We start from the raw sequence: 20,465 nt of genomic DNA on the forward strand, positions 1-20,465 counted from the left end.
CCAAGAAAGGCATCTACCCAGAGCTGCTTCTGTCTCTTCCTTTTTAAGTTGCTGCAAGTGCTCTCAAGATGAGAACCAGGCAGAATTTTGAAGAAGCCAATTTATTTGGGTTTTTGCTGTGGCATTCAATTCTGCTTTCTTAGCAGCTGGCTGAGCATTGAAAGAAGAGGTTCTAGGAAATAAGATGCAAAAGTAACAGCAAGGATAGTTGTTATGAAAGGAAAAAACCCTTTCTGTGCTGTTCTGTGGTGTTTATGATCTAGATAAGATAGAAAAGAGCTTTTAAAGGGTTGGGGCATGGACTTGCTTGTGCTCTGTGCTTCCTCAGGCAGAATAACCACCAAGAAAAAGCCTCTGAAAGAAACTGCAAGTGGTGAAATTGAGATTTCTTGAGCTGTTTTACACTTGCAAACATAATGTCTTGTGCTCTGGTGATTCCTTGTCTCTGAGTCAGAAGAGAGACATCTCCATGTCACTGGCACGGGGACAAAGGCCTGGCTGGACAATGTTGGCCTGTGTTCCCCCCTCGCTGCCTTTTCAAACGGGGAGGTTCTGTTTAATGGCTCCTTTGTTTGCTTGGTGTGTTTTGGACACTTTGAACGATGGGGTGTTGGCAGGAGTTTTGTCTTTTCTCAGTTGTTTTGACAGGGGGGAGAAGCACAGAGAATGTCCCTCAACTCCACAGACACATTTCACGCTCCGGCCTGGTGGCTCGCTGTCGGGCCTTGCTGAAGATGACTTTCATGAGGGGAAATTTTTAACAAATTAAACAAATCTAGCAAGAATTGGGTGGTAATCTCCCCTCCCCTCTCAATATCACTGTTCTGCTAAGAAAACAGGGAGTAAAACCCCCCCTTTATGGAAATCCTCCATGTTTTTGGTGCCAGCTGCACTCCTCATTTTCCGTTTCTCGAGCAAAAGCAGAAAGAGTGAACCTTAATTCTTTCCATGAAGAACCTTAATTATTTCCATTAAGTTTGCATTTAAGCAGCCTCAAACAAACCTTTGGATAAAAAGCCTTGGGCTCATGCAATGTTAGTTCTGGAGTTTTATCCCAGCAAAGCACAAAAAGAGGTTCTTGAGTTCCCTACCCCAAAGTTTGCTGCCAGAGGTTCCGAGTGCTTCCCACAGGAGGCTGGGGACCCTTTGTTGTCCAACAGAAACACCGAATTATGGAATTGCTCAGGTTGGAAAAGCCCTCTCAGACCATCTTTTAAATGGTCTTTTAACTCTTTCCAGGGATGTCTCCTGCCAGGGCTGGACAACACTTTTGGGGAAGAAATTTTCCCAATGTCCAACCTAAACCTCCCCTGTTTGAGGCATTTTCCATTTCCTCCAGGCAAAAGGCCTGGATGGAACTGCTGGAGAGCTGCAGCAAAAAAACCCCAAACAACAACCTCATAAGCAACAACTCCCTGCTCAGCTGAATAAATTATTGAAGATATCTTAGTGCTGGGGATGCTTCTGTGGCTCATGATTGTCTGCTTAGGAGAGAATCATGGTTTTACCCTTTGGATGGAGGCCTGGAATGACAGGAGAAGGGGGAATATCTGGAAGATCCCAGAGGGAAGGGTTGGATGGATTTTGGGAAGGAATTCCTGGCTGGGAGGGTGGGCAGGCCCTGGCACAGGGTGCCCAGAGCAGCTGGGGCTGCCCCTGGATCCCTGGCAGTGTCCCAGGATGGGGCTTGGAGCAGCCTGGGACAGTGGAAGTGTCAGGATGAGTGAAACCTGGGCTTGGGGGTCTCAGCATTCATTTTATCAAATGAGCAGAGCCTCTTCTGCTCTGCACATGCTTTGCTGCTTATTTTTATGGAATAACACTTTTAGTGTGCTCAGCCTCATAGGGAACCTAACTCTACCAGGAATCTGGGACAGTGGAGGAGGAGGAGGAGACAGATGGGACTGGTAGCAAAAAATTAGGTAAAAAATAATCCGTGCTTGGGGTCTGTGTGAGTCTGAGGAACTTCCCAAGTAATTTCTGCAGGTTTTCCCTGTGAATGCCCCTTTATCACTGTTTTAGTTGTCTCTGCTGGTGGTGATTTCTCTCCCAAACCATCACCCAGTGATTCTGACACTTGGGCTGTGTCTGATTCAAGACAGGATGCAAGTGCCCATAACAGCATCCATGGTTTAGTCTTGGCTTAAATGTGGTAAAGCTCAGCTGTCTAGATGAAGGATATGCTGGAAGGAAGGTATCAGGATGTGATTTTGTGCCCTTAAACCACAGTTAGAACCACAGAATCACAGATGGTTTGGGTTGGAGGGACTGTGAAGCCCATCTCAATCCAAGCCCACATTCCACCACCCCAGGCTGTTCCAAGCCCAGCTGGCAGGTGAAGCCCTCAGGTCTCTGATATTGATTTTGATAATATCTCAGACATTGATTATCACTGGGTGCAGAGGAGCCACTGCCCAGAGATTTGCATTTAGGAGCTCCTGTCACCCTTCCCCAGGCAGGGAAGGTGAAATTCCTCTTTGCAATCCTCTGCAAGATGGACTGTGGGGAACAGCAGGAGCTGGAGATGCTGAGGGTACCCAGGGGTGTGGAGTCTCTGCTCTGCACCCAACACCCCTGCAGCCATGGGAAACCCTTCAAAGGATGCTCCAACCCTGCTGTAGCAGGAATTGCTGCTGCAGGGCTGCTCCTCCTGCCCTGCAGACCCTCCCAGGAGTGGGAACCATGTCAGAGTGATGCTGGAGTTGTGGCAGCCTGGCTTTGCTCCCTGCAGGCTGGTGGGAAAGCACGTCCCACACGAGGCAGGCTTTGCTGGGAGAGCTGCCTGGGGGAGGAACGTGAGCTCTGCTGCCTGCTGGGGGGGAGAGGCACAAAAAGCAGCTTTTTTTTTTTTTTTGCTGAGTGTTCCTTAAAAACAATCCAGGCTTTGTTGCTGAAGCCACAACAACAGTGGCTTGACTCCTTTCAGTGCAGGGAACTTTAAAAGGGCCGTTTCTGCCCAGGCACAGGGCAGCCTCCACCTTTATCTTAGGGGACAAAACAAGCAAAAACCCTTTCTTTCCCCCAGAAAATACCTTGTGGGGAGGGAGAAGACTGCAACAAGCAGAAGAAAACCCTGTAAAAATAGGGAATTTGGGAGACAAAACCAGGAACAAACAATTTTTTTCCCATTGTAGTGCCAGGTTCTTGTGGTACCATTGGAAGAGAAGTTAGAGGAGGTTTAAAACTCCCAAATCTCTTTTTTTTTGGGAAGGTGGGAGATGAGGATTTAATGCTTTTCTATGTGGAATGAGATGGTCTTTCAGATCCCAAAGCATTCTGTGATTCCATGATGAGGAACAGGGAATATTTAGATCCTTCCTCACTTCACCTCTAACAAAAGCACAGGCAGCAGCTCCCTGAGCAAAAATAACCCCCCTCGTTTGACACTGAAGATATTGTTACACAAAATCTGGGCAGCCTGAGGGAAACCTGCTTCCTTTCCCATGGTTTCATGTCTGCTTTCTGTCTGCCCTTTCCAGGCAGAAAGGGTCTGTTCACTCCTGCTAAGTGACCTGAGAAAGGCAGCACTTCTCTGCTGAGCCTCAGTTTCCAGGCAGCCTCCTTGCACCTCCCCTCTCCGAGGCTCAGAGTTGCTTCATCAGCACAAATAGCCAGACTGACAGAGTCTGAAATGCCTGCTCAATGTCGGCTGGCTCCCCCTGGGCCCTCGGGAGGGCTGGAATTCAGCCCTGTGCTTGGGGGGGTTCTGGGGGGGCTGCTCAGGGACCTCCCCAGGCAGACAGGGCCTCCAGCAGTGCAGATTTTGCAGGGAAAGATTCCAAATCTGCGATTCCAGCAGCAGCACCTCCCTCAGGTGGTGGCAGGGTGTGACCCTCTGCTGCTGGTCACTCTGGGGCACCTCTGGCTGCAGGTGACAAAATGTCCCCATCACTCCAGGCCACACCTGTTCCGCTCTCCCATTTCTGCCTCCAAAGCCCCACATTGAAAGCAGGGTTGGTAGAAAGTGTTTGGTTTTTGAGAATAAGCACAAACACTGCTCGTGGCACTGCAGGGGATAGGGAGGGGGTGTTTCCCTTCTGGATTTGTGATTTCTTTCCCTTTCCCTGAATAAGAATGAGTTTCCTGGCCCGGCTAATCCAGACATTGATGGTTTTGCCACCCTCAGCTACTCCAGTACTGAGCACTTCCCTCTGAGCTCCCCTGGATCCCTGTTCTCTTCCAAAGCTCTCTCTGCCTTGGGAGGAGAAGTTCTGCACATCCATCTCCTGATCCTCTGTAAAATCAGCACTTCAGTGCTGTAATAAAGATTTCCACACTCTCCAGCTCCCATCCTGTCCAACACCAGGGTGGTGCTGTCAGCAGGGGCTCCCTCAGCTGAACTCTCACTGCTGAGGGTGGACCATGGCAGGAAGTCTCCCGGGTGACATACTTCAGTCTTGGAAGGAGGTTGTTGCTTTATTTGGTATTTCCTTATCACTTCACAACTCCCTGAAAGGTGCCTGTGCTCAGGTGGGGTTGGGTTCTTTCTCCAGCAACACTGACACAGCCAGAGCACACAGCCTCAAGCTGCACCAAGAGGAATTTAGGTTGGATGTTAGGAAAAAGTTTTTTACAGAAAGGGTGATAAAGTTCTGGGATGGTGTTTAAAAAAAGCCTGGATGTGGCACTGGGTGCCATGGGATAATTGAGGTGTTAGGGCTGGGTTGGACTTGATGATCTTGAAGGTCTCTTCAGAGTCAGTGATTCTGGGATTTTGGGATTCTGTGATTCTGGTGATTTTGGGATTCTGGGCTTGGTGACCGTTAGAGGTTTATTCTGAACACAGAACGGTCCAGCCTGGCCTTGGGCACTGCAGGGATCCAGGGGCAGCTCCAGCTGCTCTGGGAATTCTATTCCAGGGCCTGCCCACCCTCCCAGGGAACAATTCTTCCCCAATATCCCATCTACCCCAGCCCTGTGGCAGTGGGAGCCATTTCTTGCTCAGCCATCCTTTCTGATTCTTGGCTTTAGGGGACACAGGAAACTTGGAATTGATTCCTGCTGCTTCTCCTGGAAATACAGTGAAAGTCTCCTTCTCTCTCTTTCTCCTCTCCACTTTTTAAATCTTCAGATTGATTTCTAAAGATTTTAAGTTTTCCATTCTCTCAGAGCCTTCTGTTGCTCTCCTACAGCATTTCCAGCTGTAAGAATTGCCCAGTGCTGTTGAACCTCTGATCCTTTGTCCCCTTTTCCCTGTTCCAAGCTACCACTTTTCTGCCTTGCTTTCCTTTAAAAGCTGACCTGCAGAACTAAAATCCCCTTTTGAACATCTCCTCCTTCCAGCCCTGGCTCTCCCAGCACAGAATAACATGAAAACAAACTTTGTGAGGGGAGATCAAACACAGATTCCATGCTTGGAAGCCAACAAGCTTCTTTGATTTTTTTCTTTTCTCTCCTTTATTTTTTTTTTTTAAATCATGCTCACAGGAAGTTTGGTAAAAGAAATATTCCTGTGCCTCGAGGAGCCATCTTGTGTTCTAAAACAGAATGTAGAGGAGAAGTGGCCAATTTAGATCTTTTGCCCTGTGCTGAGACTGAACACAACCTGCACACAGTGCTGGGAGCTCTGAGCCCAGCTGGCAGGAAGGAGCCATCCCTCATCCCTTGGAGGAGGGAAAACACTTTTCCTCATGCCTGACACACAGCAGCTCATGGGGACCTGCTTGGTGTGGACAGAGCAGGGGGATTGTTGGGGTTTGTTCCAAACCGGTGACATTGGCTTTGGGTTTGTTGTGTTGTAATTTTTGGCTTTGTTGTGCTGTAATTTTTGGTTTTGTTGTAATTTTTGGTTTTGCTGTGTTGAAGGTGCCTCGTCACCAGACATGGAGTCCAGCTACGGGGGAGGCCTGCTGGACATGGTGAAGGGAGGAGCAGGGAGGCTCTTCAGCAACCTGAAGGACAACCTGAAGGACACCCTGAAGGACACCTCCTCCAAGGTCATGCAGTCTGTGGCCAGGTACAGTGCACCTGGAGCGGGAAAAACCAGGAGCTGCTGCTCCCAGTGAACGAGCACAGCTCACAGGGATTGAGGAAAGGGGAAAATCCCAAATCATTTCTTTGGTTCTGTCTCATCATTGGGGTTTGGCCTCAAGGAAGAGGGGAAAACCAAAGTAAAACAATGTGAGCTCATAGTGAGCATCAGCACCCTGAAATCTGGGAAATGCCAGTGAAATGGAGCACCTGGTCTCCAGCTCCTGGAGGATTCCCTGTGGGATCCTTCCAGTGAAACACCACCTGAATATTTATTTTGTCATTGCTGTTGATGCCTCTCTCTGCTGTGCTTGCTGATGTTCCCATCCCTAAATCCACCTTGGCATGGAAGACAGGCTGAGGTGACTTTGCTTTGGGGACTCTCCTGGTGTTGTCCCCTTCCATGGAATCAGGGGCTACAAGAAATTAAGGAAATTCAATGCAAGACCCCAGAGGGTTTGAGGGATCTGCAAAGTGCAAACTGCTGGAGATTTCTCTTGGAAACTGGCACTAAAAATTAATGACAGAAGGGAAAAGGGACCTTTCTTGCAGGTTTTGTATCCAGTTAATTGCATGTGGAGAGGGGGAGGCTGGGTCACTGTCTGCATCTCAAGAATTAATTTTAAGATGAATTTTCCTTGTGTGATAAGTAGATTTTTTCTGGGCAAACACTCCTAACGTGCTGCTGAAGTGCCTAAATTCTGTGCCCTGCTTTGTCTCTTAGTTACACCAAGGGAGAGCTGGATATTTCCTACATTACCTCAAGGATCATAGGTAAGCACCGTGGAGAAACACAACACCCAGAATTCCAAAGCCCAGAATTGCAGGCACCCCAGTGATGCTGGCCTCTCCTTGCCTTGGCAGTGATGTCCTTTCCTGCTGAGGGCGTGGAGCTGGGATTCAGGAACCACATTGAGGATGTCAGGACGTTCCTGGACTCCAGGCACCCCGACCACTACACCGTGTTCAACTTGTCACCCAAATATTATCGCAGTGCCAAGTTCCACAACAGGGTGAGTGCCTTCCACGGGGGCAGATTCCCCAGGGAAAGGGGCAGCAGCTCCTCTTGGACCCACAGTTTGAGGGGATTTAGGAGCTAGAGGTGTTCTTAAGCTGCTGGGGTGGCTTTGGGAGTTTTAGCTAGGATGAAAGAGCTGGAAAGTTCAGGGATAATGCTCATGTGAGGAGCCTGGAGAGTGAAAGGCATTGCATGGAGTGGCTGCAGAGAAATAAAGAAAAACCAGAGTTTATTCTGTTCCTACAGAGTGTTGGAGCTGCTGCAGGGAAAGAATAAAATTAAAGCCTTTGGAAGAAATTACCAATAGAAGGAGGGAGATGATTTTCTTGCAGTTAGGCTTTAATCAAGCAGGCAAAGCTCGGGATGGAAAGGGGATCTGAGGGGCATTTTGGCTCTTGTGACTTTAAAAAGCCACCTGCACTGCCTGGCCCAGTTTCCCTCTCCAAAACCAGAGCAGCATCAGGGAGCACTGCGAGGCTCTGCTTCATTAATGGCTTTTAGAGGAAATCTCTGAAATGCTGCTGCTGAAATGCAAGATTAGATTTAATCTTTCTGAAAACTTCCTGTTCTTTTCCTCTCCCATAAGGGAGTGCTGTGTTTTGGTGTTGTGCTCTGTTTTTTTAAAATTTCTAACTTTTTGGTGCCTTCAACCCAAAAGGCAGGCTTAACTCTCAGTCAGGGTAAATGAATCTAATGTAAGGCTAATTTAGTTTTAATTTGAGGTGTAGCTGAATTTTTCTTCAGTAATTCTGATCACAAGAAACCACTCACTGACACTTAAAGCAAATTTATCTGTGGCCATCAGTAACCAGACTTCAAATACAAGTAAATGAACAGGGAAGACTAATTAAGAGATATTAAGAGCTCAGAATCTTCAGTCTTGATTGATTTTGGTGCACCACTGATGCTGTTTGTGGGTGGAGAAAAATTTATCTGCTTCTGAAAGCCCAGCATTAAAGATCTATTGCTGTGTGAGCTGGCCATAATTCCTGAATCCCTGGAACTATCTCCTACCCTGCCCAACACTTTAACAAGAGACTTTTAATACCACTCCCAAAGGACAGCTTGGTGCTTTGGAACCATTGCTTTGACTCACACAGGAAGAAAATAAAATTACCTTTTAATAAAATATTGTGGTCAGTTTATGGGCTGGGAAATTCTGATTCCAAGTATTTTTCATTAGAAAGAAGTGTGAATAACACAATACATGAAATAATTACCAGACTGAGCTTTGTATAAAAAAACCCTGAAGGGCTCTCAAGGAGGTGAAACCTCAGTGAGTTTCCTGCTGGGATGAGGATGTCAGCTGAGCTGCACTGAGATATACACTGGTTCTTTGACAGGAAAAGCTTTTCAGTCCCTGCTTTCTTTAAAGCTTTCTGCTCCTAAGATCCAAGTGGGTCCCTGTGCTGCGTGGTGGCACAGGAGGGAGATAATTCCAGGGATTCCAGGAGGGAGGTGAATTCCTGTCCTGCTGGGCCATTTCCCTGCCTGGCTGTGCCTGAGTGGGTCAGCAAGCCCCAGGTGCCCAGCCTGCCAAGGAGGAGAGGGCTCTGGGAGGGTGCTGAGCCCCTGGGAAAGGTTCTCCCCAAACCTGGAAATCCAAGGACAGAGCTGGGAGCACCCTGGGATAGTGGGAGGCAGCAGGGTGTGAACAAGATGATCTTTAAGGTCGCTTCTACCCCACCCAGAGCGTGACTCTGAGCAGAGACCAGGCTGTCCCCAAGAGGAGAGGAGTTTCAAACCACAGAACTCAAATCTGGCATGAAGCAAACCCAAACCTCACAGCCCCTCCTGGGTCACATCCCTGCTGCTAAAATCAAACAAGTGCTGAGTGCTGATTCCCAGAGCTGGGGAATCCCAGCTGCTTTTCCCCAAGGTTGTCTGTGCTGAGTGCTGGTGAGGTTCTGTTTCATAGAAACACCAAGCACACATTTAATTTCCTAATTGTGAACCATCAGGCAGATGTGTAATTAGAGGCAATGTAAATATGTAATTATGGACTGGTGGGAAATGTGTGTTATTTACTAGAGAAGTGATAATGGCTTTTCCAGATGCTTGGCAGGGAGGGCTGCTCTGAGGACTGTCAGTGGAAGGGTCACTGTAGGAATTGTAACAGGGAAAATCAAGGATGTACAACAGAAGGAATGAAAGAAACTCTGGAGACAGGAGAAGGTGAGAGGGTAAATAGGAATGGTCACTCCCTGCTCTCCAAACTTTGAGCACTGCTGGATCTGTTCAGTGATTTCTACAACACAAAGCCACATCTGGATATTCTGGAGGCCAAAACTTTCACAGATCTAAAAAGCAATCAGATAAATATACAACTTTCTGCAAGACAAAAATGGAATTTGCCAGCTTGGCCCTGCATCCCATGGGAGCCTCTGGGATCCTTGCTGGACACAGCACAGCCTGGCAGGGCTCTGGCTGGAATCTGGGTGCCTGTTTCTGCTCCAAGATGTTGTGCAGGTGTCAGACAGAGCCTGCAGTGCAAGTTTTATAAAACCTGGAGCATTTCCTTCCTCTGAGAGATGGAACAGTTCTGGGGATCATGTGGCTGTTTAAGAACATCTGGGCAAATCATCTCCTTCCTTCCCCATTCCCATTGAACAGCAGCCAAATGTCAGCTGAGAGAGAGAGAACCAATTCTTCAGCTGAGGACAAGCCTCAGGACATTCCTCCCTTAAATTTCTTCTGGCCAGAAATGCCTTTTAAAAAAGAGATATTTCAATTAAAACCAGATGAAAGGGAGATGTCAGTTGAGGGCTATTTGATGTGCTGCTTGGGACTGCAAGGACTGCCTCAGAACCAGCACAGTGAGGAATAGGAACCAGACAGACTTTAAGATTTGTGGGGTTTCTGCTCTAAGGAGCCATTCATTTTGCTGGCTCATACATTAACATACTTAGATAGGATTTATTTTTTTTTTTAACAGAACTTTCCCTTTCATCAGTTTAATATCTGTCACACAGGGCTTGGAGATCCTGTGCCAGAGAAGGATTCAGAACAACAGATGCTCAGTGCCCTGTGCAAATCAGAGCAGTTTTTAGGGACACGTTGTACAAAGGCTTTAGAAATCGAGGCGAGACTGGAGCATTCTGGAAGAGCCCTCCAGATAATCTGATGTGAAATGTAAATTTTGAAAAATGTGCAGTCAGGAGCAACACATCAGCCCAATGTCATTGCACTGAGAGAGCTTTTTTGTCTGCCTCCTCATAACCCATGGGAGGCACGGCGCGGAGTCACGCACGAGGAGAGCTGGAGTAGGATTGCAGCACATAACTCCGCGTTGTAAAGGACAAGTAGGTGTCTTGGCAGGGAGAATGAGCAGAGCAGGGCCTGTCTGGTGCTCCCACAGAGCTGTTTGTGTGCTGCTGCCCTCCCTGCAGGTGTCTGAGTGCAGCTGGCCCGTCCGGCAGGCGCCCAGCCTGCACAACCTCTACGCCGTCTGCAAGAACATGCACAACTGGCTGCAGCAGAACCCCAAAAACGTCTGTGTCATCCACTGCATGGTGAGTGCACCCATAGCAGCCAGCACAGCTGGGCACTGCCAGCCCACACTGCTCCTGGAGTGCCTGCAGCCTGGGGACAGCATGGGGACAGCTCCTGAAACAGGAGGGATGGGATGGGAGGGGATGGGATGGGATGGGATGGGATGGGATTGACCCAGAGTAAAGGACATCATCACCCAAAGCTCAGCTGGAAGAGAATCACTGAATGAGAAGCAGGAATACAAAGCAAGAGAGGTCAAAATAATTCCTAGGAGAAAGGTTTGAATTTCACCCAAGAGCTGCCAGCTTGCTGTGACTTGGCCAGAGTGCCCAGAGCAGCTGTGGCTGCCCCTGGATCCCTGGCAGTGCCCAAGGCCAGGCTGGACAGGGCTGGGAGCCCCCTGGGACAGTAGAAGGTGTCCCTGCCCATAGCAGGGGGTGGCACTGGGTGGGCTTTAAGGTTCCTCCCAACACAGACCATTCTGTGATTCTGTGATTTGCACTTCAATCTAAGTAGTCACAGGAGAAAATGCAGCCTTTGGACTGAAGGGGGCTGGAAACTGGGCAGAAACCACAGAGCTGGGAATCCTGTGGAGCTGTGAAATGGAGACTGTTGAAGTCTCCTGCTATAGGAGAGGTCAGGCCTGGCTGAAGGAAGCCCCCAGAGGGATTACTCAGCACTGGGCAATGCTGCACTGTGTGAGGGTGGTGTGGTCCTGGATCACTCCTAATTTACTCCATGCAACCTTTCCCGTTGACAGCAGTGCCCCAAAGCAGAGTTCTGCTTTGCTCCTGGAGCCCAAATTAAACCAGGAGGCTGTCAGCCCTGATCAGCACAGACTGGGAGGAGTGGAGGAAATGACTGATCCCAAACTGCACAGAGCTCCCATGGCAGCCTGGCATTTCTGCCTCTCACAGCACAGCCAGAGACGTCAATTCCCTTCAAAAAGAGAGAAGGATGCACTTGATGCCTCCAATCCTGGAAATCCAACTCAAAAATCCAATTCCTTTCCTGTCCTTTGGGCAATGGATATCAGGATAATGTGATAAAGGACAGGGAGTCCTTTCCAACACTTTCTAACAAGGCTGCAGAAACCCACTTAGTTTATATGAACCTGAGAGATCTTGCCAGAAACAACTGGCAGGGGCTAAACTTGGAACAAAGCAAACAGCCTGTTCATGTCAGCAGGTTCTTGGGGCCTGGATCAGCTCCAGTACAGAAAATCCTACAGAAAATGGCTGGGATGCCTAAAGGGGGCCTGAAAAATACAATTGCAGGGAGTGAGAGTGGTGAGGCCTTGAGGAGTTGTGGATTCCCCATCCCTGGAAGTGTTCAAAGGGGTTTGGAGCAATTAGGGATAGCAAAGGTGTATAGCAGGAACCCAGGGCACTGGGAATGCATTGATTTTCTCCTGCTCTTCCTACATTTTTGGTCTATCAGTGTGACTCAGCAAACTTTCCCCCATAATCACCTTTAAAAAGCCCCATCAGGAGCAATCAGAGCTGTGGAGGTGTTTGGGTGAGGGAGCCTGGGGCTGGATTTTTTGTTTGTTTATCCTTTTCCAGGATAAATTTCTGTTAGAGGACTGCCTGCAGCTGTAGGATGGGTGCACTCTGACCCCTGTGGTCACTTCCAGGCCTATGTTTGAAATAATTTTAAAATTACAGCTGGGGAGCAGCCACGAAACACCAACATTTGCAGCCAAAATGTTCTTGTGGGCTTTCCAAACAAGTGTAAACCACCCTCAGCTTTGGCTGCTCCCTGGATTTTATCTCAGCTTTGTTCACTGAAGTCCTGGGTGTTGAACAAATGGCACAGAACTCAAAATTGCTCATCACTTTGTGGTCTCAACCCTAGTTTTTCTGGATAAATCATATTTTGTGATTTCAGGAGGACTGGGGAGCTGGAATTTAAAGGATCTTTCTGGTACTCACAGTTTTTCCTCTCTGCCCCTTTCCTTGCCAGGACGGCCGTGCAGCCTCAGCAGTTCTGGTCAGCGCAATGTTCTGTTTCTGTCACCTCTTCTCTCATCCTGGCCCTGCCGTGCAGCTGCTGAACACAAAGAGACCTGGAATTGTACTGTGGCCATCTCACAGGAGGTACAGTACCCTGGCTCAGCACTGTGAGCTCCATCCCCCCTGCTCAAAGCTGCCCAAAGGCCTGGCAGGTGTGCTTTGGCCCCCAGGCTCAGCCAGGTGTCCAGATCCCACAGTGTTCCTCAGAGATGAGCAGGGAGCAGGTCTGGGAGAGCTTGCCCAGAGCAGCTGTGGGATTTGGGACTTCTTTCCTTGGAGATCCTGGTGGGGTCTCACCCCCAGCACAAAACCAAATTCTGAGACAGAGCTGTGAAGCTGCTCCTGCTCTGAGCAGAGGGCAGGTGACATTCAGATGTCCCAGCCTGAATTATTCCTTTATTTGAGATATCTCTGCTCACTGAGAGTGTGGGATTAGATCATGCTGAAGGTCCTTCCAACCCAACCACTCCATGCTGAACCTGTGGTTGTGGAGAATCCCTCTCCTGTGCCAGCTGCCTCCTTAGAGAAACAGCAGTGCCAGTGCAGGCTCTGTGCCAGCTGCATCCTCACAGAAACAGCAGTGCCAGTGCAGGCTCTGTGCCAGCTGCATCCTTAGAGAAACAGCAGTGCCAGTGCAGGCTCTGTGCCAGCTGCATCCTCACAGAAACAGCAGTGCCAGTGCAGGCTCTGTGCCAGCTGCCTCCTTAGAGAAACAGCAGTGCCAGTGCAGGCTCTGTGCCAGCTGCATCCTCACAGAAACAGCAGTGCCAGTGCAGGCTCTGTGCCAGCTGAACCCTTACAGAAACAGCAGTGCCAGTGCAGGCTCTGTGCCAGCTGCATCCTCACAGAAACAGCAGTGCCAGTGCAGGCTCTGTGCCAGCTGCATCCTCACAGAAACAGCAGTGCCAGTGGTTCTGTGCCAGCTGCCTCCTTAGAGAAACAGCAGTGCCAGTGCAGGCTCTGTGCCAGCTGCACCCTTAGAGAAACAGCAGTGCCAGTGCAGGCTCTGTGCCAGCTGCATCCTCACAGAAACAGCAGTGCCAGTGCAGGCTCTGTGCCAGCTGCATCCTCACAGAAACAGCAGTGCCAGTGCAGGCTCTGTGCCAGCTGCACCCTTGCAGGAACAGCAGTGCCAGTGCAGGCTCTGTGCCAGCTGCATCCTTAGAGAAACAGCAGTGCCAGTGCAGGCTCTGTGCCAGCTGCATCCTTACAGAAACAGCAGTGCCAGTGCAGGCTCTGTGCCAGCTGCATCCTCACAGAAACAGCAGTGCCAGTGCAGGCTCTGTGCCAGCTGAACCCTTACAGAAACAGCAGTGCCAGTGCAGGCTCTGTGCCAGCTGCATCCTTAGAGAAACAGCAGTGCCAGTGCAGGCTCTGTGCCAGCTGCATCCTCAGAGAAACAGCAGTGCCAGTGCAGGCTCTGTGCCAGCTGCATCCTCACAGAAACAGCAGTGCCAGTGCAGGCTCTGTGCCAGCTGCATCCTCACAGAAACAGCAGTGCCAGTGCAGGCTCTGTGCCAGCTGCATCCTTAGAGAAACAGCAGTGCCAGTGCAGGCTCTGTGCCAGCTGCATCCTCACAGAAACAGCAGTGCCAGTGCAGGCTCTGTGCCAGCTGCATTCTTAGAGAAACAGCAGTGCCAGTGCAGGCTCTGTGCCAGCTGCATCCTCACAGAAACAGCAGTGCCAGTGCAGGCTCTGTGCCAGCTGCATCCTTAGGGAAACAGCAGTGCCAGTGCAGGCTCTGTGCCAGCTGAACCCTTACAGAAACAGCAGTGCCAGTGCAGGCTCTGTGCCAGCTGCATCCTTACAGAAACAGCAGTGCCAGTGCAGGCTCTGTGCCAGCTGCATCCTTAGGGAAACAGCAGTGCCAGTGCAGGCTCTGTGCCAGCTGAACCCTTACAGAAACAGCAGTGCCAGTGCAGGCTCTGTGCCAGCTGCATCCTTACAGAAACAGCAGTGCCAGTGCAGGCTCTGTGCCAGCTGAACCCTTACAGAAACAGCAGTGCCAGTGCAGGCTCTGTGCCAGCTGCATCCTCACAGAAACAGCAGTGCCAGTGCAGGCTCTGTGCCAGCTGCATCCTTACAGAAACAGCAGTGCCAGTGCAGGCTCTGTGCCAGCTGAACCCTTACAGAAACAGCAGTGCCAGTGCAGGCTCTGTGCCAGCTGCATCCTTACAGAAACAGCAGTGCCAGTGCAGGCTCTGTGCCAGCTGCATCCTTACAGAAACAGCAGTGCCAGTGCAGGCTCTGTGCCAGCTGAACCCTTACAGAAACAGCAGTGCCAGTGCAGGCTCTGTGCCAGCTGCAGGGATGTTGGAGCTCATGGAGACTCCAGTCCTGGGCATCCAAAAGAACAGCACTGCCACTGGATTTCAAGGCAGATTTGGAGCATGAAATGAAAGAAATGGAGGTTTCAGCCCTGGTTTTCTCTGCCTGCAGGTACATAGGGTACATTTGCGACCTAATAGCAGACAAACCTGTCATCCCCCACTGCAAACCCCTCACGATCAAGTCAGTCACCCTGAGCCCCGTCCCCTGCTTCAACAAGCAGCGCAACGGCTGCCGGCCCTTCTGCGACATCCTGAGCGGGGAGACCAGGATCCTCACCACCTCCCAGGAGTACGAGAGGATGAAGTGAGTGCTGGGCCCTGCCTCCCTCGGGAGCGCATGCAGCCCCTTCCACCTGGCTGGGGATGGCTGAGCTGCAGTCACTGCCTGGCTGCTGATCAATGGAGATATTCGCTGAGAGTTAGTGCCTGGGGTGAAATAAATGGCCAGGGGGAGTCTGAGGTTGGCAGGAGTGGGATAACTGCTCAGACATCAGGATCTGAGCCTGGCAGGGGTGGGACAACTGCACAGACATCAGGATCTGAGCCTGGCAGGGGTGGGATAACGGCACAGACATCAGGATCTGAGGTTGTCAGGAATGGGATCACCACAGACATCAGGATCTGAGGTTGGCAAGAAGTGAAATACCTTCCTAGAGATCATCCAGTGCTCTGTTGGTCCCCCCTGTGGAATATTTTTGTTCTGACCAAGCAGAGCATTGAATGCTCCTCCTTGCTTGGCCTGAGGGAGGTGAGAGCTTTGATGTGGTGGGAGGGAGCTTAACCCTGGCTTTCCTGCTGTTCCCCTGCAAGAGAATACCGTGTGCAGGAAGGGAAGGTGCTGATCCCACTGGGAGCCACTGTCCATGGAGATGTTGTTGTCTCTGTCTACCACATGAGATCCACCATCGGGGGACGCCTCCAAGCCAAAGTAGGAGCTGCTTTCCTTCTCTTCTCTCTTCTCTTCTCTTCTCTTCTCTTCTCTTCTCTTCTCTTCTCTTCTCTTCTCTTCTCTTCTCTTCTCTTCCAAACTTAGAGCTGCCTAAACATGGAATCTCTACAGTTTCCTTGGGGATGTATTTAAAACTTGAATATTCAAGTTGCAGAGTGGGCAGTGAATATTTCCCTCCTCTCCACTCATTCTTGGTGCCCTTTGCTGTGTAGATGATGTTTCCCTGAGGCCTCTACTCCAAGTGAAATGGTTTTATGTTTTTTGGGACACAAACCTGTTGCTCCCATGTATTCAGTGGGAACAACTTCATTTCACTGCAAAACTGACAAGCAGATCCCAGAAATAAAGAGAAAAAGGGAAAGAAGGCCAGTTCCTGAAGGTTTTCTGCTGTAGGGAGACTGCAGCAGCAGGGTTGAAGGCAGATGGAAATATTGGGAATATTTGGGAATATTGAGAAAGGAAATATTGCCTGTAGAACAAGCAGAATGAATTCAGCAGTTAAGATTAGGGTAGAATTAACTAACTCCTGTATTTAAGCCCTTGTTCAGTCTGGTTCTCTCTGCTTTTCTTTTCTTTTCAGATGACCAACACACAAATATTCCAAATTCAATTTCACACTGGATTCATAGCCCTGGGAACAACCACTCTCAAATTTACCAAGTGAGTGTTTGAAGCTGAACATTAATCAAACCTGATGCATAAAAGCCTGATGAAGGCTGAGGGAGAACAGTCACAGATGAAATATGAAAAGCCTGAATGCACTGAAAGCCTTTTTATAGCTTTCCAGAAATATTCTTTCCTTTTCAACTGGACCACTCTTGTCCCCTTTAGGCCTGAGCTGGATGCCTGTGACTCTCCAGACAAATACCCTCAGCTTTTTCATGTTATACTGGACATAGAAATACAGTCTGCAGACAGACAAACTGAATTAACTCCCCCATGGGAGAACTTCACAACAAAAGACATCAATCCCTCCATTCTCTTCTCCTCCCACCAGGAGCACCAGGACACTCTTGCTTTGGCAGGTAAGGGCTGCAGGGATTTATTCCCTTCCCATGATTGATTCCTTCATGCTGAGCTGGGTTTTGTTTCATTCCACCTCTCTGGTGCTCTGTGCTGCAGGCAGAGGTGCCACGGATTCCCCCCAGGATAACATCAGGAACGTTGGGCAGAGTGCATTCTTCTCCTCTCTCAGCTGGCAAGGTAGGCAAGGCTTGGTCTTCAGAGTCAAATCTGCTCCAAAGAACACAAACGACCCCTGCTCCCCTGGCTGGAGCTGCAGTGAGGCTGAGGGACCCCACTGTAGCATTAGATCACAGAGCTGGGCACACCCTGGTGTTGCCATGGAGTGGGAATTCCCTTCCTACAGCATCCTCCTCAAACTGGGCTCTGTGGGACCATTGTTGACACTTCTAGGGTGAGCCTTCACCCGAGGCCTCCTTCATGCTAAAACTTGAAATAAATAAGCCTTGATGAGAAAATTTAGGGTAATTTTGGCAAAGGAATCATGGTTGGAAATGACCTTTAGGGTCATCAAGTCCAACCACTGCTCAACACTGTCAAGGCCACCACTGACCATGCCCCCAAGTGCCACATCTCCCATGGATGGAGACCCCAGCTGTGCCAGGGCTGCAAAACCCTTTAGGGGAAGAAATTCACCAGTTTTTACTTTAAAAACCAAAATGATTTTAGCCAAATGCTGCTGTGCTATTCTCAGCCTTCTGTTCTGCTTGTAAGCTGATTTTTACGGGACCTTTGTGATGACCAAACTAACAGCTGCCTAATTTTATTTTCAATCATCATTTAGATCAGAAATCTGACAAAAGTAGCTCTCACCCCACCTCAGAGGATCGAGCAGCGTTGGTGCATGAGGAAAGCGAACAGTCAGATGACGAACTCTTGTCCCTTTCCAGTCAGCACAGTAATGCCAGCGGTGACAAGCCCCACGGGACACCCAAACACAGCAAAAAGCAGCAGGAGCCTCCAGCAGCACCTCCCCCTGAAGACGTGGACCTGCTGGGCCTGGATGGCAGCCCCATGAGCAAGAGCTTTCCCTCGCAGCCCAGCGCTGCCCCCTCTAACTCTGACCTGCTGAATGATCTGTTTGGGGTCGGGGGGCCGAGCTCCCAGAGCCCTGCTGGAGCTGCTGCTGCTGCTGAGGAGGTTTTCCACGTGGGGGCACCTGGATCTGTGCAGTCGACCCCGCGGCGCTCGGCAGCTTCGGCGTCCCCGTCCCCGTCCCCCAGGGTGGGAGAAGGTAACGGTGGCTTTATTACAAAAATATAATAGCAATACTCCATAAATAATGCTGTCCTGGTTTGAAAATCAGAATTAAAAGAATTTGAAGGGAGGGTGTTTGCATTTTCCACTTTAGGGGAGGCTCCTGCCTTCCTTAGCAGATACCTGTCTTTTCAAAGCAAGACAAATGCTTATCGTAAAATTCAGTAAATTTACGTGATACTACCAATATATCAGCAATAAGTGTTTGAGGAAGTTAAGATAATACTTTTGAAACATTCATGTATCAAGGAAACAGAGCAAAAACTTTAAACAGTTTGATATTCATGACAATTGTTATTTGTTGGCGTTATCTCTAGAAGACAAAACCAGCAGAAGCTGTAGTGAAGAACAGAACTTTTGATGAAATTGATGATGTAATGAACTGCATGCCCCCCCAGGGGAGATCTTGGGCTTGGAGGATCCCTCTGGGGGATCTTGGCTACCTCCCTTTCATGTAGGGGAGCCCAAGAGGCCCCAGCCAGCTCCTCTGCTCCAGGCTGGTGCATCCTCACCAAACCAGTTCCTACTGCAGCACACCCTGGGGTTTGGAGGCTCCTCACACCAACAACCTCTGCAGAGCCTCAGTTTTGCTCTCATTATGGGCCCAATAGTGCACATGAGTTTTACAAAAACTCCTCTGGGGGTTTGGGTAGACCTACAGCACCATTAATTGAATTTCCCTTTGAACTTAGGGGGTTTGGAGCTGTGAGAGGGATCCTGGACTAGGAAATAGAGAATTTCTGTCTCTTCCAAGGCCAGGCTGCAGGAGTGGTTGGATGGATATTTGGGAGAGGAATCTTTTGAAGGATAAAGCAGATCAAGTGCAAAGAGAGAGAAGAATGCAAGTTTCAGTGGAAGAAATTGGTCACTTGTACCTGGAGAAGGTTTCTCTTGTAGGCTCAGTCTGAGAGCTCTCACCCAGGGCAGACACAACACACAAGAGGTGCAGCAATAGATCAGGAAAAGACTTAGGGATTTGTGAGCTCTGCAGAGCCAGAGTCACACAGCTCAATTGTGCCAAGCCAGGAAAACAAGGATAAGAGCTTGGGAAATGAGTGAAGAGTAGTGACTGAGTAACTTAAGTAATGAGTAGCATCATCACCACATGCAGAGCTTCTAGGGATTGTACCTTTCAGGATGCTTTTAACCTTAAATTTGTTGATAAGAATCTGAGTGACTTCATAGGGGTTTCTTTTGGTTCAGTTTGTTGGGGTTTTACATGGAAGAGAGATGACAGAACAAATTGATCAAAAATGGAGTTTGGGAAGAACTGGATTTTTGTAACAAGTGTTGTAGGAAAGATATCCATTATTTTCTAAAGCTGTTTCTAAAAGTCCCTTTACCCCCAACATGGATAACCTTTGCCAGCCTGAATCATCTTGAGAGGAAGCAGGAGTGGCAGGAATTGCACCAGGGCAGTAATGCCAAGCTCCAGACTGTCCTCCACATTCTCCTGGCAGTTAAAACTCCACCTGAAGTGCCTGAGTACTTTAACCCTCACTTTGCTGGCTCTAAATTCAGCCTCTCTTAGGAAACGAGAGATGGGGTCAGTTTGTTGCCATGGCCAGGCTGTGGGGCTCTTTAGGTGCCCAGAATTTGGGATATTGATGCTCTCCAGTTGCTCCCCCACAGTCCCAGGCTGTCCCCTCTTTGTTACCTGCAGGTATCAGATTTCCTCTCCCCACAGCATTCCCTTACCCTGAAGCACATTCCTGCTGCAAGTTCATGATTTCCTTTCCTCAAATATGTTTTCACAGCCACTGCCTTTGATCCTTTTGGAAGCAGCCCCAAGCAAACTGGTCCAGACCTCCTGGGCTCCTTCCTTGGCTCATCAGCTGTCCCTGGGGATCCTTTCCTCCAAGCCACAAGAAGCCCTTCACCAACTGTGCACAGCGATCCCTTTCACATGGGTAAGAAAGGGGAGCCTCTTCCAGGGGGTTTAAAGAAATGTAAAATGTTGCTTTGAAACAGAAATGGAGCCATTAAGTACAAAGTGATGATTCCCATAAAAGGACTCTAAACCACAGAAGCCCCATGAAACAGGAAAGAGCTTTTTGTCTCTGGACTTAAAGTGTGGTAGGATGAGCTGAGTTTTGCTCAGGTCTTAGACTTAATTAATAGGCTATTTATATAAATAAAAAAGAGGCCATGAAGAATGCCTGCCCACATGTTCCTGTGGTTATGAGGTCTCCTTTGAAGCAAACTACCATTAATTGTACTGAACGCAGCCATGTTTAGAGAAAACACACATCCTTTGGTGATTTTAGTTGCAGGCACCAGCTTTCTTTAGCTCCAGTAGTAACCCTAACCAAATTCACAGCTGAATTTGACTGAGGAGAAGGAATTTTCTTCTATTTGTTTAAAAGCTCCCTAATTTCCTCCTTCTCACCCCAAAATTTCAGGTGTAACC

At 49.2% G+C, this 20,465-nt stretch overlaps 1 protein-coding gene across 2 annotated transcripts in view; it reads left to right on the top strand.

Moving 5' to 3' along the window:
• The window catches only part of DNAJC6 (DnaJ heat shock protein family (Hsp40) member C6), a 42,490-nt gene that overhangs the window by 13,012 nt on the left and 9,013 nt on the right, over window positions 1-20,465 (top strand). For both annotated transcript variants that reach the window (XM_054286290.1, XM_054286289.1), the window contains exons 2-13: window positions 5,806-5,956; window positions 6,695-6,744; window positions 6,835-6,983; window positions 10,378-10,500; window positions 12,446-12,579; window positions 14,936-15,130; window positions 15,637-15,754; window positions 16,356-16,435; window positions 16,607-16,800; window positions 16,898-16,978; window positions 17,583-18,032; window positions 19,813-19,965. In XM_054286290.1, coding sequence (XP_054142265.1) covers window positions 5,806-5,956; window positions 6,695-6,744; window positions 6,835-6,983; window positions 10,378-10,500; window positions 12,446-12,579; window positions 14,936-15,130; window positions 15,637-15,754; window positions 16,356-16,435; window positions 16,607-16,800; window positions 16,898-16,978; window positions 17,583-18,032; window positions 19,813-19,965 — 1,878 coding nt within the window. The remainder of the gene's footprint in view (window positions 1-5,805; window positions 5,957-6,694; window positions 6,745-6,834; window positions 6,984-10,377; window positions 10,501-12,445; window positions 12,580-14,935; window positions 15,131-15,636; window positions 15,755-16,355; window positions 16,436-16,606; window positions 16,801-16,897; window positions 16,979-17,582; window positions 18,033-19,812; window positions 19,966-20,465) is intronic.

Source organism: Melozone crissalis, unplaced genomic scaffold, assembly GCF_028551555.1.
Source record: "Melozone crissalis strain CALT ecotype California unplaced genomic scaffold, PUWL_Pcris_2 ptg000045l_1, whole genome shotgun sequence".
Lineage (NCBI taxonomy): Eukaryota > Metazoa > Chordata > Aves > Passeriformes > Passerellidae > Melozone > Melozone crissalis.